At 50.2% G+C, this 26,390-nt stretch overlaps 1 protein-coding gene across 2 annotated transcripts in view; it reads left to right on the top strand.

Moving 5' to 3' along the window:
- Window positions 1–4,111: 4,111 nt before the first annotated feature.
- LOC122367499 (glutamate receptor 1-like) overlaps window positions 4,112–26,390 on the top strand; it is a 45,685-nt gene continuing 23,406 nt past the window's right edge. For both annotated transcript variants that reach the window (XM_043340608.1, XM_043340609.1), the window contains exons 1-6: window positions 4,112–4,257; window positions 19,386–19,516; window positions 22,058–22,184; window positions 24,072–24,204; window positions 25,670–25,790; window positions 26,143–26,289. In XM_043340608.1, coding sequence (XP_043196543.1) covers window positions 4,149–4,257; window positions 19,386–19,516; window positions 22,058–22,184; window positions 24,072–24,204; window positions 25,670–25,790; window positions 26,143–26,289 — 768 coding nt within the window. In that variant the 5' untranslated portion in view covers window positions 4,112–4,148. The remainder of the gene's footprint in view (window positions 4,258–19,385; window positions 19,517–22,057; window positions 22,185–24,071; window positions 24,205–25,669; window positions 25,791–26,142; window positions 26,290–26,390) is intronic.

The raw sequence follows: 26,390 nt of genomic DNA, 5'->3' as shown, positions 1-26,390 counted from the left end.
GGATATAATTGATGAGAGTGGAGTGGAGATTGCAAGTCCGCTTCTCAGGAAGATAAAGACTTATACAAGTTCCCACCTAAGCTATCCTCTTGCATGCGGCATGTGTCAGTTTACTAATATACGCCATAATAACCATAAATGAAATATTGCAAGTATTGGCAAAGTTCAACATGTGCTAGCAATCAAAAGCTCAGTTATCGCCTCGCTGATCAGTGGGTCAAGGCTCTGTTTGCAGATGGCGCCTGAGCCTGGTCGCCGACCCAGCCCCGGCGCCCCCATCTGGGTCCATTGATTGGGCCACCGCCGTCTCCGCGTGCTCTGTCAGCAGGTCTGGCCGCTCAGATATGGAGCATGGCCGACCCACGCCGCCAAACGCAAATGGTGCAAACTCACCAATCGGAGAGCACGTGAAAGGCAGGACCGCAGGACCGACGAGAGATGTCCAAAGAATAGGTGGTTGGTTGTCATAAAAACTGCCAGTTGTATTTCTGTTTTATCCTATGAAAAGTAGGAGTTCTTCCCACTGAACACCACACGCGAGATCGTTTAATGGAAAAAAATCACAAGCCAAGTCTAGTTTAAAAATGAGCTTCGCAAAAGTTATCTAAAAATGTGGGAAAGTATTTTTATGGCTGCTTCGTCATGTATTACTCGATAGCGGAATCGTATTTAATTTATTACCGCACATTTATTAATTAATTAATGGGTATCAATTTCAATTTCATCACTAGCTCCACTTCCGTATGAGTGTCGGCTCCCGATCAATGCTAGAGCTCTCCTCCTTTGTGCACGGTGAGCGGCTGATGAGCTGGCGTGCGCCGGGCGTGACGGGTGTGCACGCACCAGCGGAGTGCACGGGGAGCCGCTCACGCCCCAATGCCTCTGACAGCGCGGCCTCCTGTCGCGGAGGCACCTCGGAGCAGCGCAGAGACTGTGAGCTGCCGCGCCGGCGGGCTGTGATGGGCCTGAAGCCAGCCCGGCGTGGCGGTTTACCACGGCAATATTTCACGCTCGGAGGGAGGCCAGGCGATATGAGACAGCAGCAACACGTGCTAAGGCAACAGGAAATCCGGGAAGTGGCTGATTGAGTTTTGTGGTCCCATAGACAGCTCCAAAGCATGCTATTTTATCGTTTCTATCTCACAGGCTATCTCACATCTCAGTACTCACGGAACTGGAAGTCCGATACGGGCTGAAAGGTCTGAGAGAGCCTGTTTGGGCCGTTTGGAAGACTGTTTTGAATCGATAGCGTTTTTCGTTTATTTGAACACATCCCAAACAGAGTATCGCATAAAACAAACGTACCGCATCAAACAAACGCCGAAAGATAAAAGCATGGCCCTGAAATGAAACCTGGTGTAGATGCCCTGCTCTCGTTAAATCATATTCATTTATAACTTTCCTAAGACTGCCATTCATTTCCGTTTTAGCACGCCATAAATTCGGTTCAACCTGCACTCAATGCATCGACGAGAAAGCATCAATATCCACTCGGTCATGCTCCAAATATTCCCTTAACCGGGCATCACTAGTCATGACATGTAATCTGCATACATAACTAGCCCGCACTGAATCGAAAGGTCGGCTAAGGCTAATATTCAGGCCCGGCTAATGCAATATGTATTCACTTCGACGAAACGTGACCTGCAGCTTGCGACAGTGGCGGCGTCCGCTCTGATATGGGCGCTGGGACGCGGTGTTCCGGAGGCCATGGGGTGCGACGGGTTTAGAGGGTGCAAGCGGTGCTAGAAGGGTTCAGAGGTGGGTTTGTTGGGGTACATATGGGATGAGGTGTGGTCGTTTTTTTTTGTTTTTTTTTTTGTTTGTTTGTTGGGTTAGGCCCTTTCGGTCCAATGGGACCATTTCAGAGCCGGGAGGATGATAGGATATAGGGGGAGACATTGGTCTGGGCAGGCACCCTAGTGAGTCGCCGGGGCTGAGCCCGTCCAGAGGACAGGCCACCCAGCCCCAAGGCACTCACTGCACCCGGCTACGGGGTGCGCTCCCTCGGGAGCAGCGGTGCCGCTCCAAGGGAGCAGCCCGCATGAGATAAAGTTGCCTGTCCAGCCCGGAGGGGGGTTACGGCGTGGGGGAGAAGGATTTCTGTATCCTGAGGATAGAAGCACGGAACGGAGATGAGGTGTGGTCGCCTACAGGATGGTGTGTGATGGGTGTGCTGGTGGGGCGTGCCGCGTGGTGTTAGTGGGATGAAACGGCGGGTGTGATGAAGGGTGCTGGTGGTTGCGGGTGCAGGGTGTTGGCTAGCCGTTCGGAGTGAGTCGGGTGGGTGCTGCCGAGGTGGGTTCTAGCCGGTCTCGTTTGGATCTCAGCCCGGCGCTCACGGCTCGATTCAGACTCCCGTCAGGTCGGCGTCAAGCACACAGGCTGGTCGAGTGGCCGGCTGACATATATTGGACGGCCACTGCACTGCCGGCAGGCCGGTCCGGCCCGCACCCCGGCCCGGTCTCCCGCCTGCACAGCTGCCCCGGCCGGCCACCGCCTAATCGATCCGTCAGATCGCTGCAATATATTCAGACGGCTGTCCAATTCCATTGTCCGGGTTCGACTCGTATGATCGGTGCCGATCCCCTCGCCTCTCGGGGGAGTTTCCCGGCGCTACCGTCGCCGCACGGTGGGGTTATTCGGCCGTATCTCGCTCCATTGTGTGGTGGTTTACTGGGTGATGTACGTACCCTGTGCTGGCCGCGCATTAGAGGTCCGTTTGCGAGCCAAGTGGTAAAAGAATAATTTAGTATAGATTTCCTGGTTCATGTTGTTGAGACTGAGAAGAAAATAGCAAAACAAACTGCTGCAAAGAAAATATTATACGCTGCCTAAACATGAAATAGCATGGAATCGTCATACAAAAATTAGTCATGATCCGACTTCTGGAACTAGGCTGAGTAATGCGGATTAAAGAGTAAAATGATCCTACCTAAGGAATACTAGCGGCTCTGACTACTGCAAGTTCACTGTCTTATATGTTATAAAGAAGTTACGTTTTATCAAAGTCTATGCCGTGGCCGCGTTACACATGGGCCCCAGTGCTATCATGTCGTGCTGACATACAATGTTCTCGTTTTCGCCTGTCGACCTGTCATGTCCAACGGAAGATCGCGTGACCCCTGCCTGGCCCGGGCTTCTGAGAAAAGACACCTGTCGCTTGACACGCGCTGCCGTATGTTTTGCCGCCTTGGGGGCTCATCACTTCTGATGTAGGTCGTTACTCGTTACGTAATAAAGCATAATGATAAAATTGCTACAACCTTGAAGTCAATGAAGAGTATATGTTGGTCGGAGAAAGTATTATTTTCCCAAAAATTATGTAACCACGACGATTTTGAAGAAGATTCGAATTTCTAGTGCAAAGGTAAGTATTCTGATATTTAATTGATTGGCACCTTTTACCGGCACAAACCTGTCAATGTTATGGTGCACGTATAGTAAAACAATTGATTAAACGCCCTCATTGAGCTGCCTAATGGTGTCGTTTGTGGCCTATTTGCTTTCACTGCCGTCTGTTTACGAGAAGCTGTGGTACCGAATCAACGGCACCGTCTGTCATTCGACACTAAACCATGAAGCGCTGCTATAATTGGTCGGCGGCCCAAGTTTCCACACTCAGCTGCCACCAAAATTATGTCTTTTGTAGTTCAGCACTATCTGAGCGAATCCACTATCAGTGACACATTGCCCCATGACGTGGTATCGCCGGGTGCTGGCCGCCGCGCCGGAGTCGAAAATACAGCTACCGCGCTCTGAGCCTCCCCACGGCTCTCAGCGGGCCTGGGGGCGTTCTGTGACCTTTGCGCAGCACTGGCCGAACATTTACTGGACAAAATATTGTCGCTGCACGGTCGGGCCGCGCGGCGCTGATGAATCATGTCGCGTTGTGTTCATAACGGACAGTGAGGGCGGTGTCTGGGGACGCTCCCTGCAGCCGTGGTCTCTGCGCTGTGAGGAGTCGGGCAGAGCCAGCAGCGCCGCGCCGGCCGCGCTCAATCTAGTGGGCGTGTGTAATGGGCAGCAATATCACTTGGCGGCCGTATGTGCGGCGCTGAGAGGCGGGCCATCATCGCTGACCATTGTGGCCGCGTCTGCCGACAGGGGTGATTTTCGACACCGAGACGGACCAGCTGCAGTCAGCCATGTTGGCGGCCATGCGCGAACAGCAGCGCAACCCCAGCCTGGACTTTGTGCTCGACCCGACCGTCTCTGTCATCAACACTGTCAACGTCTACAAGATATCGCGACTCAGTGAGTACATGACTGCAGTGTGATTGCATGCAACTGCAAAATACACACGTTAGACGCACGCAGTGTGATGCTTTTGCGAATAAGTAGTACTGATGATTCTAAGAAACTTGAAATTGTCTTCTTCTTCTTTTTACACATATTTAGTCACACGAGTAACGTGAAGTAATTACTGAAGGAGGAAGAACTTACTTAGCTCACATAGCTGTCTTCCTCAAACGAAGAAGACCCGTATCGCCTTTCAGCACTCCACTAGTTGGTGCGCTCTCTGCAATTTACGGCCCCTATTAGCCAGGTGGTGGCACGTGCCGGCTGGCAGCGACCACCGACCTCAGAAGCTCGCTCCCCTCAGTGTGTGGTCAGTGACACTCATTTTTCCACCCGGAATAACCCGTGGTGAAGTAACCTAACGCCACCCCAGCCGCCTCTCGGCCAATGCAGCTGGAGCAGATTTTTCCAACTTGCTCCATTTGCAGACGGTGCACAGGATGGAGCACGTCGAGCAAGTTGGCGCTGTGCAGACTGCTCTCATGGCTCCGCACTTAGGTTCATTTCTCGTCGGCACCCCGCGCCAGAGGTTCGCTCTGGCTGTGGGCCGGCACTGCTGAACTTTTCACCGCCGCGAGCCGCCACAATGATGATATACGGCGGCCAGAACAAACCCCGACAGTTCGTCTGAGAGAGTAGGATGGGCAGCACTGAATTTTGGACCGGGGCTGCAGAATGCAGATAGCTAGAGCTAATGCAGACTGCAGCAGAGACAAATCAATTGGACTTGCTGGTTAGGTGACAGGAGCTCTCTGCCGATCTAGGTCATCTCCCTCCCTTCCTTTTGCTTTGCCTCTCTATCTCTCTCTCTCTCTCTCTCTCTCTCTCTCTCTCTCTCTCTCTCTCTCTCTCTCTCTCTCTCTCTCTCTCTCTCTCTCTCTCTCTCTCTCTCTCTCTCTCTCTCTCTCTCTCTCTCTCTCTTTCTCTCTCTCTCTCTTTCTCTCTCTCTCTCTCTCTCTCTCTCTCTCTCTCTCTCTCTCTCTCTCTCTCTCTCTCTCTCTGTCTCTCTCTCTCTCTTTCTCTCTGTCTCTGTCTCTCTCCCTCTCTCTTTCTCTCGCTCGCTCTCTCTGTTTCTCTCTCACTCTCTTTCGCTCTTTCTCTCTCCTCTCTCTCTCTCTCTCTCTCTCTCTCTCTCTCTCTCTCTCTCTCTCTCTCTCCCTCCGCCTCTTTGCACCTTTTCCCTACATCGCTCCTCTTCCTCAACTCAGCTCCGTCGCTCTGCCACCCCCTGCCTTCCCCGGTGCTGCCCCACTGCGACACTCCTGTCGTGGCCACTGAGGTCGCCCCTTTGATCTGACTTAGAGTCCACGCCAGCACACCGTCCGTCTGATAAAGGGGATTACCGGGAGGACGACGACCGCTCGAGTCGCGCAGCCATAGTCGGGTCACGTAGCGCCCGCACTTGGTAGCGCCGGTCATGTTGAGCCGACGAAACGTCTCGAAATTGGCCGCCCATGATCAAAGTGCGATCGATGGGTCGACATTGGGACGGGCAGCTCATCGCGGGGTGCCGGCTGGCTGAAATGGGAGCGCAGCGTCAGTTAGCGGGGTGCGCAGAGGGACGGTTACCGGCTACCGACATCATATGATGTCTATTCTCAGCTACAGAAAAGATTTTCCAAATGTGTGGTACCCGATACTCTTACACAGTGTTTTGAAGGGTGTCCTTACATAACCAGCTACATTGATAGATGAATAGTGCCATCCAAAGAAGAGGTGCTAGACATTATATAACCATTCCGCAATCTTTGCACATTCTGTTGATAGCTACGCATTTCGGTTTAAAAGAGTTGAGTTTGTGCAAGCATGACATGGCTCATATAAATTTGAGCCGATTAGGGTCAGAACACTCTTTGAATAGAGTACCGCAGGTATTATGCGCCACTCTGTGAAATCCTACGCACATCACATTACACTGTCCACCCGACGACGTCAGTGATGGCGCCGCGGCGTCCCTCCCGTGTCACCCACGCCACCGCCGGCGGCCATCCGTGCTCCATGCACGGTCCATTATCCGGCCCCGGGTTGCGCCTACCCAGAAGAGTGTTATTTGCTCCCCGCGTCCGCAGCAAGTTGTCAGCGCGGCTAACGACCCATGGCCGCGGGACGGCCCGGATGGAAGGGGATGGGCGGGGTGGCAACAGCGTGCGGTCGGCACCCATCGACCGCACCACGCCGCGCCACGCCACGCCGCGCCACGCCGCGCCACGCCGCACCGCGCCGCGCCACGCCGCGCCGCGCCGCGCCACGCCGCGCCACGCCGCGCCACGCCACGCCACGCCGCGCCACGCCGCACCGCGCCGCCTTTGTTCCGCCGGGTCAGCCGGCGCCTCAGGGGCGATCTCGGAGCTGTGGCTGGTCCTGCGATCCCAGCAGACCAACAGACCAAAGACCAGCGGACCAGTGGTCCCTATCAGCACAGCATCCGGCGCCAACCGCAGTCACCCCCTCTCCCTCCCTCTCTACTCTTGTCATCTCCCCTGGGACCAGCAGAGTAGGAGGGAATTCATGGCACCGCAGACTGTGCTCGTCTTGTAGGGTGAATGCATTCATATGATCATCGTTCGATGACTTCATAATTATCCTAAACCGTTATGTTATTCAGGCTGGTTATGTATTCTATCAGCCCTAAAATAAAATATCAATGAATGCATTTCCTCGATCCAACACAAGAGTTCCAACATAATGGTCCTCGTTGGGAAACCATTGCATCCGTTTGTTCGCCTCAAACCATGTTCCTCTGCCACGGTCACCTGATTGCCCTGCTGAAGACATGTGCCTGCAGGGCGGTGTGCCAATGTGTGGTCGCCACCGGCTCACCCCTGATGATGCCGTCGTCTATGCAGCTGTGAAAATGTGGGAAGCCGTGAGAGGGCTCCCCGAGAGCTATGCCAGCCGCGCCGGTAACCAAATCCTCACTTGGAGAGTGGAACGAACACAGTCGATGGGAGCTGGAAGGAAAGAGGGGAGGGAAATCCATTAGCAGGGTCAGCCGCTCCGGATGTGGTGTTGGGGAGAGGGGAGAGAGGGAGGGAGGGGAGGTGACAGCAGCGACGGATGGGTCACGCCAGTTGTTTTGTTATGGGACAGGCACATAAGGAATGTTTACCCTTCCATGCTTCGCATTATACCCAAAATAGCAATAATGAAGCACGATGCTATCTCATTAGTCAATCTCTAATTAAGGTTGCATTCCAATTTAATGGTTTTGTGTCCATTCAGAGTCGCCTTTGATACCAATACACCTATTTCTGGACGTCTGTCGTTTGCCCAATTGGATAAACAGATTTTATAGATTTTTTCCTTAGCTTTACAAATCGTGCATACCATTAAAGAAATAAAAATCCCTCTAAATAAAATTTAGATTTGTGTCTTCGAGTAAAAACAAACATTTCGCATCATGGAATCATTCTCCTTAAAACTCCATTGCTGGAAGAAGCAATACGTACTGCAAATATTCACTGATTAGTGAACATCTGTTGTAGTGTTCAAGTTGTTCTAGCTCAATACCAATTGCTACATCTCTGTTGCCTGCGCCAGATTAAATACTTTCGCAAATGCACCATGAAATAGATTAGGTATTCGTTTTCAGCGGGCCTGATCGGGAAACAAGTGTGCACCATTGTCATCCGACGTGAACCAACGGCCTGGGACGCTCGTTCCGGAGCGGGGCGCGGCACCCGGTGACCCAAGAACACGGCTGGGCACCGGAGCGGCACACTCTGCCGACAGCCAGTCCAATCCGGGCCCGGCGAACCAGCCGCCGCCGCCGCCGCGCCGCCAATCTGGCCTCATTTGTTCGACATCGAATCTCGATGAACAGAGCCCGGTCTGATGAGCCGACCCGGCCGGTGATCGGAGGGCAATTAGCCGGTGTCGGGCCGCTGCAGTCGACGGCGTGCCCAGCTCCGCGGCCGGTTATCAATCTGCATCTGCTCTGACCCGGCACTGACCCGATTAAACGTCTCGCGACGATTGATGACGATTTATGGTCTCGTTAGCCGGTGCAATGGACAGCTTGACAGGCGCACGCCGGAAACTGCGCGGAGGTACAATTTTGTATTGGATTAGCCGGCAATAATCGTGATTTAATATAACCCGCGCCCCGTTGGGCTCTGCCGAGCAACGCGCCCGGTTGGGGGGGGGGGGCATTTTGGCCCCCCCCCCTAAGATCTCGAGAACCACGCAACATAGCGACAAGCGGTAAACGGCGTTGGATAGCCCCAACGGGGAACTACCTTGTGACCCAAGTCCCAATTTTATTGACCTAGGTCAAACCGATGACGTCACAGGTCAGGTCAAAGGTCCAATTTTCACCGTTTACAGGCACTTCAAGAAATGCGTTGTAAAATCGAGTAAAATGCATTTCTTTGAAAATCATCGATGGGGAAATGTTCTTCAAACACATATTTTGCTATTTGAGGTCACTGATACCAGGTCAGGTCACAGAGGTCAGGTCACGGGGGGGTCACAATATGAAAGTGTCGTGTGATACATGTTTTATGGTCCATTTTACATGACAAATGCGATTATATGGGTCAGGCAGCCTTTGGGGCCAGCTTAGATCACGTTTTGGTCAAGGTCAGGTCAAGGTCAGGTCAAGGTCAGGTCAAATTAGGTCAAATTTCAAAATTAATATTTTTGCTTAAAATGGGTATCGAATCGATGCAGCTCGTCACGGGGAGTTCAATGGTGGTCTTTGTTTTGCCGTACGTGGTCTAGAATTGCTAAACATTGAGTTCAAAAATTTGACGTCATGATTTTTGAACAGTTTTTTTTTCACTATAACTTGGCCAAAAAACGAGATATCGATCTGAAATTTGGTATGTATATAGAAGAGCGCTGGGACTATCACATATATTCCGTTTTTTTCGAAATTCGGAAAATTTTGGATTTTTTCAAAGTTTTTCTAAAAAAATGAATTTTTTGAATTTTTTGTGTCAAAAACCAAAAATTTTGAAAATCCGAGATAGTAGTTTTGTAGCGCCACTTTTTGTCTACAAGACCATATAAAGAACTTTGAAATTGCTTGATAACTGTAGATTTGGTGAGCGTTTCAAGATTGCATGTTTTTTGCTCATTTTTGCTCGAACATGACCTCAGTTTGACCTCAATAACTCCTGACCTAAGGTGACCTAAGACTTGAAATTAGGTGTAAAGGTGTCAAATTGATGCCCGGGAAGGTACTGAAAATTTAGCGGCGCTGCGCGCCGCCGTTTTCTTGCTATTCAGGAAAACCCACAGGGGGGGGCCAAAATGGCCCCCCCCAACGGGGCGAGGGATAAGCTACATTTTGATCGTGACAACATTTTAGTGGTTTGCTGTCACAGCATGAAAAGTTAAATTCTGATCGTGTGTAATTTATATTGTATATTCCATATAGAGCCTTGCTTTTTGCATGAAGAACAGTGGTTTTATAGGAACTATAAAACTTAAATAGGAAACCCAGATAAAAGCAAAGATCAACCTAAACTTCAAAGCTCAGACTCATTGTTTGATCATGCACGTGTAAACTTTGAACACCATTTGAGGCTCCTTATCTTGATCTGTACAGTCCACAGCAGAAGTAATGTGGGGTTTCAGTCATGGGTATGTTCTGCTCCGGAAGCTTAGGAACGATTAGCCAGACTACAATGGAACTTTGAATGTAGCTTATATGTATCGTCACCCTTGCAGCTGCAACTTTAGCTATTGACATCTTCTTTTCGATCACTCCGCATTAAACAATCGCCAGTCAAAGCCAACCGTTGAGATTGGTAAAACCCTACATTACTTAAGCGGTGGGCTGTACATACTTATTTGATTGATGTTTCTTGGCATTGCTATAACCTTAGCTGAAGCCACGTATCTGGCACAAAAGCCGAGCGGAATGGCTATCGCACGGATGCCTGAAGATGTATGTATTGATCGCCACACAATGTCTATGAATGCGCCCCCGGGGAGGGTCAATGCAGTTATCGGGCTGTCAGGAATACTGAGCCGACTGTTTGCCAGACAGTCTGCATGATCACTGAGAGCTGTTTTGATTCCTTTTAAGCATATTAGGGGAATTGGTCTAAAACAACACCCTGATCATTTCTCCGAATATACCCCAATTACACTTTCTTTGAATATCACTCTGAAATTCTTCTAATATACCCTACACTGAGAACCTTTTTGATTCCTTTTGAGCATATTAGGGGTTTTGGTCTAAAACAACACCCTGATCATTTCTTCGAATATACCCAAACTATACCCTTGTTCTTTAAATAGTTCCCTTGAATTCTTCTAATATACCCTAGTAAGTACCGAAGAGGAAAGGAATATGATTCCTGTTCTATTCCCTGCGATACCCACATTACACTCCTTTTAACCTACCAAAATACCCTTACATCGAAACCTCTAGTATTCCTTCTAAGCGTATAAGGGGAATATTTTGCAAACTATACTCGCATTATACCACGTAACACTCCCGTATTATTCTGTGATTTCTATCACTGATCTCAATGTATTCTTGCATTAGACCCCACATAGACCCAGAAGGGAAAATAATAATGCCCTAGGTATATTCGTCGTAGAACTTGCTCAGAAACTGTCTCATTACTCTCAGCTCCCTCGTCCGATTTCCCTTTATATATCGTAACACATCCAAAACGAGGGTTAAGGTTCTATCCCCAGCAGGGCGCGTATGGCTGAATAGCCCAGCGGGGCGCGGGTTAGTGGTCAGCAACACGTCCAGGGAGCGACTGCCCGTCCTCCTCGCCCGCCCGGCCAGCCAGTCCCGGCCCGCCGACCGGTCACCGCCGGAGGCGCCGAGCGGCACAGGTACGGTATCTGACAGTAGCGGCAGAGACTGTACACTAGGGTATATTAGAAGAATTCAAGGGAGGTATTTAAAGAATGAGGGTATAGTTTGGGTATGTTCGAAGAAAATGATCAGGGTGTTGTTTTAGACCAAAACCCCTGATATGCTTAAAAGGAATCATTTGAGGAATCATTTGAGTATCTTAAGGGCATTCCGCCAGGAAAACGGCAGAGTTATAGGAGCATGACACACCATGATCAAAGGGAATAGAGAATCGTTTTGGTTGTCAGTGATAGCGCTCCGAGTCAAATTAAGATGAGTATCCCGCGTACTATCTGAATGGAGACCAACGCTTCCAAGAGCAGCAGCTACACTGGTATTCAGCGAAGGAATTGTCAAAAGCTTGGAGCATGAAATTCTGCACTCCTCATTGTTCAAACCCAATAGAGCCGCACCCATTACACAACCTGACATGTTTATAATCAAGAGCCATGTGCAGATCAGCAAGCGCCCATCTCATCTTGCGCAAACACTCCTGGCATATCAAAAGCTCATCTCCGCAGCCATTGGGGCTCTCCGCCACATTTGCTGGGACCATTACCGTGGTTCGAGAGCCCCGAGGGCTGGTACTGAAACAAAAGTGTCCGACAGGGGCTGCGGCACTGCTAACGTCGTCGCTGCTGGTGCTGATGTCGCTGCTGCTGCCGCCCTGTTGTTCATGTTACAGCTGAGTCCGCCTCCTCCTGTTTTTGCTACTGTTGATGCTGCTGCTGCTAGCCGGCGCTATAATCCCCCTGGTTGGTGCTGCCCTTTTCCGTGCTGCTTTGTTGCCTCCGCTTCGGTCTGAATCTCCACTTCTGCTGCTGCTGCTGCTGCTGCTGCCTCTACTTTAACCCGCGCCCCACTGGGGGGGGCTATTTATAGCCCCCCCTCCCGTTTTTCTGCAATAACTTCCAAACCGCTTGACGAATCGACGCCAAACTTTCATTACCTTCGGCTGCATCAATTTGACACCTTGTGTCAAAATTTGAACTTCGTAGCTACCATAGGTCGGCCGGAAATGACGTCAGAGTGACGTCATGTTCGTCCGATTTCGACGCAAAACATTGAACCACGGCAATCGCTCCCAAGAGCTCAGTTTTTAAGCTAGATCCAATTTCTTTGCATGAAAGGACTCAGAATTGACCGCGCTATCAAACTGCTATCTCGGATTTTCAAAATTTTGAAAATTTCGAAAATTTCATATAATAATATTCAAAATTTATATTTTTATATTTTTTTCAAAAAGTTTTTGACTTTTCGAAAAAACCGGAATATATGTGACAGAACGCATGATTATGACTAACTCTAGCAAGTTTTAGCTAAATATCTTCAAAAATGGCCAAGTTATACGCATTATTGCAAAAAATTCACAATTATTAATTTTTTAAATCAATTTTTCAGTACGTATTTGGCATCGTACACCAATATAAATGGCACCATCGTGTTCCTGAGCTCAAACTGCATCCCATAGACACCTTTTTTGTTGAAAAATTTCAACTTCAAAATTTGACCTTTTTTGACCTGAAAGTGACCTGACCTAAGCTAATTTCGACTCAAAATGACCTTGAATGACACAGACGACATCAAATTCGAAATATATGGCCTAAATGGACCATAAAACATGTGTCACGTGACCGACGCATGATATAATATTTTCGTGACCTGTGATGACCTGACCCTGACCTGAAAATCAAAGTAAAAGTTTGGTACCCTCAAGGTATCTAGAGCATCTGTTCACGAGTGTGGAAACCAAAAATGAGCCTGATCTGACTTGTAAGACGGCGGCCAGAGCCCAAAATGTGAACAAGCCAAAGTGCTAATAATTTTTACTTTGACCTGACCTGTGACGTCATCGGTGACCTCGAGGTCAATGAAATTAGGTTTTGCTCGACAGTTTTTCCGGGGCTATCAGACGCCGTTTGAATTTTGACGATCGGCCCAGTAGTTTCGGAGTTAGGAGGGGGGGCTATGAATAGCCCCCCCCCCCCCCAGTAGGGCGTGTTATACACAGACCCCAGTGGGGCGCGGGTTAAACCAAAGGAGAGTATCGAAGACGGATAACCTCCAGGAATGACACATACGAAACCCATGTATTGCATCGTCATGTCAGCTTATGTATTGACGATATGCTATAGTTGCTTTATTAGTACATCGGAATCGCCAATCGCTTTAAAGATGATTCATATGCTTGGAAATAATAATAAAAAAATACAGTTTTAAGCTCAAAATTAAGCTGGGATGAGTTTTCCTGTAGTTTTCCTGCCTCCCTCCGCCAGTATTTTTATTTTGTATCTCAGCTCAGGCCCCCGGCCGTCCGTCCTGAGGCTGCCGTCCGGCAGAACCGGCCCGGCTGGCCCGGCACCCCCATTAGCGTCCGCTTCAATCGCCATCAGCTCCGGGCGTGCCCCGCGCCGCCAATGGATGAATTCTGCTCTGCCCTCCGATTAGGCGCGCGCTAATCTATCTAATTGGCCGGAGAACACAGGGGGAGGTGATGACGGCGGACGGTGGATGGTGGACGGTGGACGGTGGACGGAGGATGGTGGGCGGTGGACGGTGGGATGGTGGACGGAGGGCGGTGGGTGGTGGACGGGGGATGGTGGACGGCGGACGGTGGATGGTGGAATGCAGAATGGATGGGGACATGTATAGCTTTCTATCCAAAAATGAGTGCTCAAAATTTTCTCTTTTTTTCTATGTGTAATATCTAAAAACATTTGAACATTTTCTAGCTTCTTATCTCTGACATAAAATATTTAAATCAAAAGCGCGATACGAGTATCTAGCCGCCCGCAGCATGCCATCCAGCAGCGGTGGAATCTGCCGTATCACCGCTGCCGAGCTCGAAGCGGGCTGCGGGCAGTGTGGGTGGCGGGGCAGGTGGTCCGGCGTGCCTCACACCACCGGCTGCCCCATTCGTCAGCGGCGCCCGAGCGCCAGCGCTGCTCGGCCACCCGGAACCTAGTTAAACCGGCCTTTGAGGCGCGCCCGGTATTACATCACGGCTGGGTGCCGCTCTGTGGGCCGGCAGACGCTCAAAGGCAGCGGCCGTCGCGCCCGACGCGGCCGCCTGTCGACGATTGTGACGCACGGACTTTGTCGACGCGTCAGACGCCACCGGCGGAAAATGAGGCCAAATTAACGCCAGATTTATGGAGGTCACACACCGTCATTTGCACGCGCGATGGTTTGTTAACATCTGCAATCTACAAAGGCATTGGCGCTCTAATGTGTTCATTATTTGTTTGAAAAGGGATATCAAAAGAATTGTCGGAACGTTGACCTACCTCACAAAATATAAACTGCATATTTCCATCGCTTCCGCAAGAAAATCTGAAACAGCCGACGAGCAGAAGCATGCGCGCCCTGGCTCGGAATGAAACCTGGGAGGTAGACTGTACCGCAAGCCTCGGTAGTTCAGCGGTGCAGTATACCTACCCACTGCTTTGACGCACCGCGCTGCTACAGAAAGCTTGCGACGTGAGGTCTCTTGCTGGCCTTTACGGAGTCATTCTGTCTCCCTAATACAGCCAACATGTCTCGGAATGAACCCAAAACAGACATGAATCTGCCTTGAATATGACAGCTGACAGTCGTCACCGAGACTTCCAGAGCTAAAGTTCACCACTGCATTGGCCAGTGGCCACCACCACGTTCGCTGAAGCGTCCGGTGCCAGTGCTGACAATGCTTCTGGAACCCAGTGTAGCGTCTGCTATGCAACAGTGTATTATTCTTATTGATAAATTTAAGTGCTGCTCAACACTATCCTAATAAGGCATGACATAAAGATGAATATAGTTGCAATCTGCAGCGAGCAGAATGGGATAATGTGAATTGAGTAGGGCACTCAAGGAACTACACATCTCCATGTAAGACTGCGGGAAGTGTCCACAAGGAAATATGCGACAAAAAAGGTTATGAGAGTGGAGGATTCTTATAAGAAACATGAAGTGACCTTTGCACTACAAGTTTTATGGCACTTTAACGCGCTAAAGCAAAAGTGGCTTTTATTGACTGAAAGTTAGGGGTTTTAAAAGAATAGCTTAGAAAGCAGATACAGGGGTAAATGGGAATATCGTGAGGCTTGTGACAATGCATAAGTGTTGATGTTGATAAAGAGGTATCGATAAGGGCTCATTTCATATACGATCACAACTCTTAAATATTCTGGGTCTCTGTAACCAGAACTTCATAAACGTTCCACAAATAAGGGCTCTGATGCGTACCGCCCAGGCGTCGCTGAAAGTTTCTGAAGGCCAAACGATGAATGGGCGTCAGTCGGGTGACGTCATCCATTGTCTGAAGACTCGAGTCATTCTGACCTACAGTCCTTCCTTTGCAGACGTCAGTCAGCGTCCAGCGGCTATATTGGAGCCGGGATGAAACCATTTCAGTTAGGCTGGAAGCCCTCATATTGGTGAGGAGTAGACCGGACCGTTGGTTTGAAGTCAGTGGACAAAAGCTGGATAAGCTGACTATAGGAGCTATCGCTGCCAGCGCAAACAATCTGGGCAGAGCCTATGGCCGCCGAGGTCCATTTGGGAGCAGACGCCAACGCACGAAAACAGACGATGTTTTCTCTAAAAACCGGTCGATGATGATCGTGCCAACATTATATCTTCGGTGGAAAATGACGCCAAAGTCAATGAAACCTAATCTGACGCAGAATGCTTGCTGCTGGTGCTGATTTTACCTAGGTTTACAGGAAAATTTGAAGGTGGTTACTGGTTTGTAACTGTAATTCATTAAAAAAAGAACGGCGTTTTTTAATGTTACTTGACACTTTTGTCCTTATTTACCTACAAGCCTTTACCGGTTACAAATTAGTGCAAGGTGGACAGAATGTATATGCTAAAACAATCAGTAGAATGAAAATAAAATGGGTTACTCGTGGATATAGAAAGGTGGGCTTGGACGATGCGGGCTATGGACATGAACAACAAGCTTCTCCGAAACAGTTTTCTATAAATAAAAAAAAACTCCTCGGATTTCGTTTTCACGCGCACTGCTGTGCAGTTCAAAACAAATCACTTTTTTTTTGTTTAAAACAACGTGAAATTTGGTCAATTTCAGGTGCCGCGGAGATGGGATATTTGCCCCAAATGCCCCTCCCCCTGGATCCGCCAGTCCATTTTGTCATTATTTACGCTAGCAGTGGTACCCACCTTCCTGTCGAATGTCTATTGTAGGCATGCATTTAACCTGCTCATGACCTTCAAACCAGACAGTCTTTCGGCTCCGATGCAAGCATCCATCTGAGCACAGCACCACCCACGTACCGACGCGCCGATCAGGTCTTACACAACATGCCATGCCTATGTCGGTATCTATTGTCGTCCGGCTCAGCCGTGTGACGGAGCGTCCGGCTCAGCCGTGTGACGGAGCAGAGGGCGCCGTCGTCCACCGTCGACCTTTGTCGCCGGGGGCACGGTGTTTGGGCGGCCTGCTGACCGGATTAGGTCCACTCCAGCCACTCGATGACTCTCTGGGGCCGACTTCCAGCCCGGGATGGCACCCGACGCTCTGAGACCAAACCGAGTTGCCTAAGACAAATTAAGAGCGCCGCGCGCCACCACCGCAGAATTGCCGGAAAGATTTATGAAGCTGGTCAAAGAGACGCGACTCTTAGCGGAGAGCCATTGGGTGAGGTCATTTGATGGGCCGATCGAAATAGGTCAAGCGAGGTGATAGAAAGGGCTGCCGAGTGTCTATCAAGAGGTGTCTATTGAACATCAGCATAACTCAACATTGAAATTAAACGAAACGACCTCAAAGATAACGCATAAGCAATAAACGTCCCGGCGAAGCTGGGACGAGTACTATCAGCCTTGTGCTTTGTGCCCCCGACCGTGCCTCCTCGCATCCCGTGCGTGGCTATCCCCATCGTGAAATGCTCCCCTGCCCGCCCCCTCCCTCTCCCTCCCTGTCTTGTGAGCCGCCTGCACCAGCCCTGTGAGTGACTGGTTGCACGATTATGGAGAGATCAGTTGGCAACTGTTGCTGAGGTGAAAACTTTTTCATTGAATATTACATGAATAATTAAATGCAATGTCTCCTGTTTTAGGGCTTCCCACTTACGAAATGCAAGATTCGAGACCTTGCCATTGGTCAAGACTTTAAAACTGTAACGCCTTCCCTGCACATCAGAATATGAACTTTCATTTCCGACGGGCCAATAAACCAGACATGAGTAGAAATTTATCGCGTCGAATCAGTCCTCCACCGACGCCCCAGAGAATACCAACGGCCTCATCTGCTGTGGGGTCTAATCAGCGCAGAATCATTGTGGACGGCATGGTCGTGTTCTTCTCGCGTGTTTTCGGATGACCGCGATAAAAGTAGAGCCTACGCACCTTCCAATGGATGTGAAACAGGAGTGGTTACACATGGTCACGTCACATTTTTCATAGAAACATATCTACAGCGCTAGCAGCGTCATCGCTGCGCTGCACACCCATCTGTTCGAACTGTGGTTTTAGGACAAGGAAAAGTTTGGTCGTCTTGATAAAAAAGCATTTTCCTCCTCCAGTCTCCGCTATGGGTTGTTTCCAGGGATGCGGAGCCGGAGCCGGAGTCGGAGCCGGAGCCGCCGGAGCCGGCATATTTTGCCCGGAGCCGGAGCCGGAGCCGGAGCCGTGAAACAATATAGCCCGGAGCCGGAGCCGGAGCCGGAGCCGCCAAAAAAGGGGGCGACTCCGGCTCCTTTTTATTTTTTGAAGAGGAAAAAAAATAATTGACCTAGTTCGGTTTGACAGTACAAGGCAGTAAAACATATGGTACTTACGTCATGGGCCATCAAGTGAATGAAAAAATCCGAATATCCCCAGTATCCCACAGTACGCAAACAACTTCCTGTTTGCTCTTCCCCCCCCCCCCCACGTCTACTGCATCCCCTGAACATGAGGACCAGTCATCAGGTGACGGCCATTGTTTTCAAACCAGTGCAGTGGACTGCGACTCCCAGCACCGTCTCATCCCCCCCCCACCCCTCACCCCCCAATGCAGCCGAGACGGGTGTCAGCTTACGATGGTTCACTGAACTCCGATTCGCGGCGACTGCGTTTCCAATGCCATCGCTTCCTAGCCCTTTGTTCTGCCAGTTCTCTCCGAGGTGCGTTTGCGCGGGGACGCGGTGAGCCGGTCATGGCAAAGAGTAACGCGTATAACCAATCCAATTTTTCTTCCACCCGTATTTAATTGATTGCGTAGGGGATGTACTGAGTCGGAGCCGGAGCCGCCGGAGCCGGAGCCGCCGGAGCCGGACCATTTTACTCGGAGCCGGAGCCGGAGCCGGAGCCGTCATAACATTTCACCCGGAGCCGGAGCCGGAGCCGGAGCCGATTTTTTTCTCCGGAGCCGGAGCCGGAGCCGGAGCCGTCTGAAATTTCCACGGCTCCGCATCCCTGGTTGTTTCACAAAGTGTTTTTCTGTTAAGTCTCATCCTACACATCACAGAAGTGGCTTATAATTTCATGATCCAGTTAAGCGCATTCAATTTAACTACGGTCCTGTTTTGATTTCGACATCACCCACTCAAAACCCACTCACCAGCAAGAGCGTAGCTCACAACCTCCCAAGCACCCACCGAGCTCATCATCCGACCACCTATCAGAAGTCCTTGTTGCAGCGACCCGACGAACCGACCCGCACACTGCCTGTTTATGCAGACTTGTCCGGACCGCCGGCGGCCGGCGACGGTTCCGGCGCGGCGCACTCGCGCGCCATAATTGGCGCCATCGCTCCGCATTAGGGTGTGTTGGTGGCGCGCGCCGCGCCGCTTCTGTCGCCGCTGCCGCTCGTAACGCTGCCCATACCCGGCACGGCCGAGGCGCCGAAATTGAAACAGAGTTGTTTACGGCCGTCCTGGAGCCTGTGACCTAGCCGATGGGCGGCCAGGCCCCCAGGCGGGCTCGGTTGAGCTGCCGCTCGCGGCACGCGCCGGTGTCAATATTTGGTTACCTGTGCGCCCGGACGGCCGGACGATAAAGCGGCCGGCACTCAGCAGCTGCAGGGAAAGGCCAGGGTAGCTCGCTTGGGCTGCTTACTCTCCTTACAGACCGTGATGGTATCTTGACAATTGATTGCACAATTTTCGGAAAACGAATAGAAAAATATTATAAGCAAATAGCAATCTTTTTTAACATTTTTTTACCATATGAATGCATTTCCCACGCAAACATATGTCCACTCTGCCTACATGTATCAATCCAGCTGTATTTGCCCCGCTGACAAGCACACCCCTCCTCCTGTTTTCAGTCTGCGACAAGGTGTTCTCGCTGGGGGTGCACCTGATGCTGGGCTACGTCAACCCGGACGCCTTCGACACGCTGCACTCCTACGCCAACACGTTTCAGATGCCGTTCGTCGCTCCTTGGTTTCCACAGAAGGTCAGTGCTGCGCCTCTTCGTGACGGAGGTCCGTGACCGAGGCTCACTAAAAGGTCACCAATCGAGCACATCAGGGCTTCCGATTCCTCAGACATGAAACGATCTTCCCGTGTCGAGCGGCTTAGATGTTTGCCGGGACATCGATGCCCTCTAAAAAGGTGAGGAAGTAATGTATGAACTATGAAGTCAATTGGTTTGGCAAAATATAATCTAAAGGACGTTTTATTTGCTCTCTGTGTGGAAGTTTTAGTAGATTTGTTGATAAAGCGGACGACGCGCTGTGCAGTCATGAACATGGAACGGGGAAGAAGGCCAGGGTAAGGTTGAGTGATATTGCAATGGGGATCATTTGCTTTGGGGACACTGGTCCTTAGGCAGCCAGACCAGCCACTTAATCATTCGGACTAACATTACAGAAATAGATAATGCATAAAGAATAAATGACACAAGGCACGTCATCCTCCATACCGACCACTTTTACCGCACATTTGGTTCCGCTACCAGCTCGCTCCTTTGCCTTCTTGGTTCGTTACCTTCCTATTGCCCTCTCCGGACAGCAGTGGTCAGTGGACACCTGTTGCTGTTCTCCTCCGTCGACACAGACCAGGATTGGCCGCTCCCGTCCCGTCCCTTCCTCCACCCCGCCCATCCAGCGTTGTTTTATGCGGCCACACCTACACGACTGCGTGTCTGGCTGCTCCCTGTGGGTATGTGATTTTCAGCCAGCAGGACGGCGGCTGAGACGGGCCGGGCCGGTTCGGGCCGGGCCGGGCCGAGCCGGGCCGGGCCGAGCCCGGTCTCCCGGTCTGCGGTCTGGGGCCCACCGAACGGCGCCGCTCGCCGCTCCGTGATGGGTGGGCCGCCGGCGGCTTCAGTAGGCCACTCGGCCGCCCCCCAGTGCCGGCTGGCGCGCGTCGATAGGACAAATGGTCCCGACTATCGGCCGCACAGCGCTCCCACTCTCAGTCGGCTAAAACGCCCGCTCTACCCCGGTTCAGAGCGGAGTCGAGCCGTGGCTTAAGACGGAATGGATGATTTAGGACCTGGGCTTAATCTCCTGTACAAAGGCCGTTCTGGGATAACAGTGGTATCGTGAGAAGTTAGACAAGGGTTAGAAATGGTCTTTGTAATTCTCAAGAGGATAATTAATTAGCTCTCGGTTATCTTTGTGAAAAAAAAAACTGAATGCATTGGACAACATAAGTACTACGATCCTGAGAGCAATGACTAAATAAATGTTTTATGTTACATCTGTGCAATTAAGACTGAACAGTAAACACTCATTGACCAATTTCAGATAGCTTTTACACGGAGCAATCCATGATTTTAGACTCAATATATTTCGTATAAAAAAATGGTTATGACACTGAAAAGTGAAATAAGCCTTCACCTTCACCAAGTTTTCGCTATCATTTGGTTTGGGTTTGAGGACGCCTCGGCGACGATGGCCATTTGGCGTTATCGCTATCTTAACCCGCGCAACGACGGGGGGCGGATATCCGCCCCCCTGAGGGTTTTCGCGGATAGCGGGAAAACCGCGGCGCGTAGCGCCGCAAAATTTGGTATGACTATTCTCTCATCAATTTTACACATGGTGTGCAAGTTTGAACCTCCTAACTTTTAAGGTCAGGTCACCAGGTCACTTTGAATGACCCAACCTCAAGTCACTTTTTTGCAACTTTGTCACCGTGCCAGAGCTGCAGTAGATGTCGGAGGCCTTTGAAAGTCGCAGGATGTTATGAGATCATTAGTAGCTACAATTTTTATATCTCGGAATTTTGATATCGGTGACCTAAGGTCAGGTCAATTTTGCGACCTCCCCATTATAAGTCAATGGGGGAAAATCAACTCCCTGTTTTTACCACTAAAACGGGTCGGAATGGCCCCATATACCATACATGACTTCATATACGATCAACCTTCACTACCTTGAGGTCTGTTTTGCTGTTGGGCAGCTGTAAGGTCATGTGACGTCATCAAAGGTCACCAAAGGTTTTTTGCCAATAACTCCGTACAGGAACAAGATACAGCTGCGCGGATGGTCTCATTATGTTCAGCTCGTCAAGACGCATCGAATGATATGCATGATGACTTCGAGGTCACGTGACCTGAGGTCAACCTTTGACCTTGACCTTTTGAGGTCAACATATATATTATTCGATGCGGATTGACGAGAGGATCACGATGATACCCTTAGTTTGTTCCTATCTTGACTGATTCGAAAGTTATTCGAGAAAAACTCTCCATATCTAGCGCCGCCATTTTGACTTTTTTGACCCCTGTGACGTCATCTTTGACCTGACCTGAAAATGACCTTTGTAAAAATTGTAGACCTTGTCCGTGCGTATCCGATGCCGTTTACCGCTTGTCGCTATCTTGCTTCGTTCTCGAGATCTCAGGGGGGGGGCGGTCATCCGCCCCCCCCCCCGTCGGTGCGAAGTTGGCGCAGACCCCCGTCGGTGCGCGGGTTAAGGGAAAACAGATATTCTTACCATTTTGTCGTCAAATATTTATCTAACCGGAGTGACCCTGGTCGGGCAGGTGCGTCAGATGTCCACCTCATTGGACTATGCCCTGAGCATGCGGCCCGAGTACCACCAGGCAGTACTGGACATCATCAACCACTACCGATGGGATGACGTCATCTACCTGTACGACTCCGAGGACGGTGAGTGTGACGTCATCTATTTGTTCGATTTGGAGGACGATGGGAGTGACGTCATCTACCTGTACGACTCCGAGGACGGTGAGTGACGTCATATACCTGCACTGTACTCTGTGCGACTCTGAGTCATAAGCCTATGTGACTCTGATGACAGTATAGATGACTCCACATGTTCGTTTATTGAAGGTTAGTTAGAGGCAAACATAGCCGCATACTTTATCTTTGGATTTCCCTATATCTAAGTAATGCTAATGCAATCCTCTGTCTATGCATCTAGATACATGTGTGCACATTCATTTACCTATATAGTCCTGCACACATGCTCGCTTACTTGTTATGCAGGCTATCTGCCGATAGCACACACGCTTTTAGCCCGATAGGCTGGGAGTGTTTATTTCCCAAAAGTGGTCCCCGAAGGGCATTGCTGTGGTGCATTCATCTAAAGTCAAATCATTATCAGCAATATTCGGGCAATGCCATTACGGGAAAGCCTCTAGTCTAGATTAAAGGTAGCATTGATCTCACATTTACGTCGGTCTGAGTGCGGCCCGAATGCATTTCCCAGCGGGGCGGTGGCCGCGCTCACTCGCCAGCCGCGGAGGCCCAAGTTTATACAAGGCTGTTGGCTGTCGGTGAGTAGGCCGTATATGGGTGTTTGTTTACCGCGTGTGTGGCGCAGAGCGCGCGGCTCGCGGCAGTCTGGCCTACTGCCGCTGACGGGCCGCCGTATCTTCTCGGGGACTCTAGCAGACATTTTAAAAGGCCTTTTAGAACATCATAAAAACTCTCAAGTTGCGCCGCGCCCGTCTAAACATCGGCACCACTCGCCGCCTGATAAAATACACGTGAAAAAGAGGAGGCGCGATGGAACACGGAAAACTAGCCTCTGAAACCCGCGGCTTTGAAGCAGCCTGGCTGGTTGGTTCGTATAATGCATTTGCCTACTATATTCAGTTAACTACACGCATATTGACCTAAGTAGGACTCTTTCACACGCAAAGTTCACGGTGAAGAATAAATCGAGCATCTAACTGAGCAAAGCGGCTTGCTAATGAAAATTCCCAACATTTATTTTTAGAAATGCCATGACTAAAACATGACAAATACCGTTTTGGCTATTGAAGTTTTGTTCTTGCCAATTGCCAATGCCAATTCTGATAAGCAAGTCTAACCTTTAGTGATCTCGCGAATGAACTCTAACTTAGTTTGCCCGAAAAGGATAGTGTTGCTGTTATGGTTAATGATTTTTCCCACCGGCCACTTTTCGTAAGGCCTTGAAGCTACACTGAAAACAATTTAACCCAGGGCCGGCGAGTAAACCGGTGTTTCGCGAGTACCCCTATCCGCAACCATTTTTAACCACCCTCCCAGGAGTACAGTAAGGTGCCATTGCGGAGTACTCGTCCCTGCTCTCAGCGGACTTGTTCGCTGACAGCGGTTATATCCGCTCAGAGCAAGTACGACTACACCGCCATGGGACCTAGGACTCCTGGGAGGGTGGTTAAAAATGGTTGCGGATAGGGTACCCGTGAAACACCGATTTACTCGCCGGCCTTGGGTTAAATTGTTTTCAATGTAGGACACAATGCCACTCAGGCACCGCTCAGACAAGAAGCCATGGAACATTGAGCAGGGATGATAAAACGGTTAAATGTCATTCGGTTCCCTGTGTGGTTTTCCGTTTGATTTGATTTATTCACCTTATAGTGCTGCGCAAGTGAAGACTGAGGGACCTCGATCAACTTGAATGAAACGAACGTCAACAAAAGGGTCAAAAGGAAATATATTTCAAAATAAAAAGGTGACATAAGTAAGGAAATAAAATGTTCCTGAAGTCACTGTTAATGAAGAAACGCATGACACGTTTGCAAATTTCTGACATTTCGGCAGGTTTACATCGGCTTCAGCAGATGCTACAGTCCGTCACTCCTGGTAACGGGACGCTACGCGTTCGTCACGCCCACCGGATCTTCAAAGTCGAGGACGCCATCTCCTTCCTCAGACAGCTGGAGCTTCTCAACCGGTAAGGCGCCTACCTTCGACAGAGAGGCATTTTCCACGAACCGCGTCACCGACAGTTACTCTAACTGTGAGTGTAGTCTGAGCCATATCTTTGTTTATGGCCATCAAACAGCCGTATCGCTACAATTAACCCGACAGTGGGTGCTTTCAGCCTGACGCCAGGGTATAGTGACGAAATTAATGGTGGACCATTTCATTCAATAAAGGCAGCACGAAGTTTAGACAACAGCAGTCCTTTGCAGATGGTGCTGCGAGTGTCATGCATAACAATGCAGATTTGGTTCAGTACCGGGAGGCAAAATTGTATTACAAGTAACTGCTGACCAGACAAATTTCTGCTTATTGACTTGCTCCTGTAAACATATGATAGGTATCCTATTTTTACGCAAAAAAAAATATTAGCAAATATTTTTATTTTTAATTAAAATAGTAAAAATATTAATTAAGTAATTAATATTTTTACTTGTCTGTGTTGTTTTTTTATATTTTCTTGTCGCCTCAGTTATAAGATATGCAATAATAAATGAGCATGCATTAGAAACAAAATATCTTGTTGCAATGCGATGACAGTCTAGCTACATGGCACCTGCATAGTGAACCGTTTACGTCGTACTGTTCAGCGTCGGCATTTCAGATCCGTCGACGCCGCCCAACTACCCAAAAGAGACTGTGTTAACCCGTCCACGGCATACCGTTTCAGCTCGTCCACAGAGGACTTTTCAGTCCATACAGTCCATACATGGTCCATACAGTCCCCCTTCAGTCCCCTTCCACTTACATATGTAGTGGACTCTGTCACTCCGTCCATAGTACATACATACATGTATTTTCAGTCCGCACTGTGCCCACCCACTGTGGACATTTTCAATCCATCCACAGTGGGGAGTTTCAGTCCGTCCACTGTGGTCAGTTGTAGTTCGTCCACAGTGGAGAGTTCCACCCCGTCCAGAGTGGACCGTTTCAGTCCGTCCACAGTGGACCGCGGCTCGGCACTAGGCTTACCAAGCATCGATTGCTCTCCGGACTTCGACCACGGCCCTGGGGAGAGAGAACGTGAGGGATCAGGAAAGAGTAGAGATGGGACGCATGGAGGTGTATTTGTGAATGGATGGGTGAGAACGAAAGAAAGAAGGGGTCGGAAGAGAGAGAGAGAGAAAGAACGAGAGAAGGGAAAATGGGAGAGAGAGAGAGAGAGAGAGAGAGAGAGAGAGAGAGAGAGAGAGAGAGAGAGAGAGAGAGAGAGAGAGAGAGAGAGAAAGAGGAGAGAGAGAAGAGAGAGAGAGAGAGAGAGAGATAGAAAGAGAAAGAGAGCTCCGGGCAAATGTTGTCAAATGTCAACCGTTACCTATCTTACAGACTTTGTCCTTTGCCACCACGATTTTCAGTCCGTCATCCCATCTATTAGTCGATGATGACCGTCATTTTGGTTTTCAAGATGACCACTGCTTCCCTCTCACCTCCCTCAGATGGTCGGTGAAGCGGGTCGTCCTGGACTGCAGTGCTCGTCTCGCCAAAGACGTGATCGTCGCTCACGTCAAGGACGTGCATCTCGGCCGACGCAACTTCCACTACCTTCTCAGCGGCCTGGTGGGTGCCCGTCCATTCAGCCCCTCCGTCCAAAGTTGGCCAACCGATCTTGTTCACACCGTGTTTGATTCAGAGCTGCAGGCGTCCAACAGGTGCTGGGCCGCTCGAGTGCAGCCCATTGACAAATCGTCCGATCGTCGTTCCCCCATTTCGTCGAATCGCGTTATCTATCGTTTCCATTCGCTCTAGCGCCACTCGCCGGCCGTCGCCCGGCGGCTCGTCTCGTGGTGATGTGCGGCGCCAACTTTGTCGTGTCAGCATGAGTAAAGTGGCCAAGTTTCTCGGCTGGACGGCGGCAAACGAGCCGCGGAACGGCGGCCGGTGACCGATACTATCTGCCCCGCACCACCAGGTGATGGACGAGGAGTGGGACAACAGCACTCCGGAATACGGCGCGCTCAATGTCACCGGCCTGCGCCTGGTTGACCCGCGCCGACCTCAGGTGCAGGCCATTCTGCAGCGCTGGAGTGGCCAGGCTGGCATGGACCGACTCCTATCGGTGAGTTACGCCGCTGGCCGTCGGCGCTGGCGGCTACCTGGGGGAGCGGGAGGGGAAGGGGCGCCGGGATTTGGTAACTTGACTGCAACTACGTTTACCTG

This window comes from Amphibalanus amphitrite, unplaced genomic scaffold, assembly GCF_019059575.1.
Source record: "Amphibalanus amphitrite isolate SeventyFive unplaced genomic scaffold, NRLGWU_Aamphi_draft 000874F_arrow, whole genome shotgun sequence".
NCBI lineage: Eukaryota > Metazoa > Arthropoda > Thecostraca > Balanomorpha > Balanidae > Amphibalanus > Amphibalanus amphitrite.
Note: the sequence above shows the minus strand (reverse complement) of the source record. Positions and strands in the feature narration are given on the sequence as shown.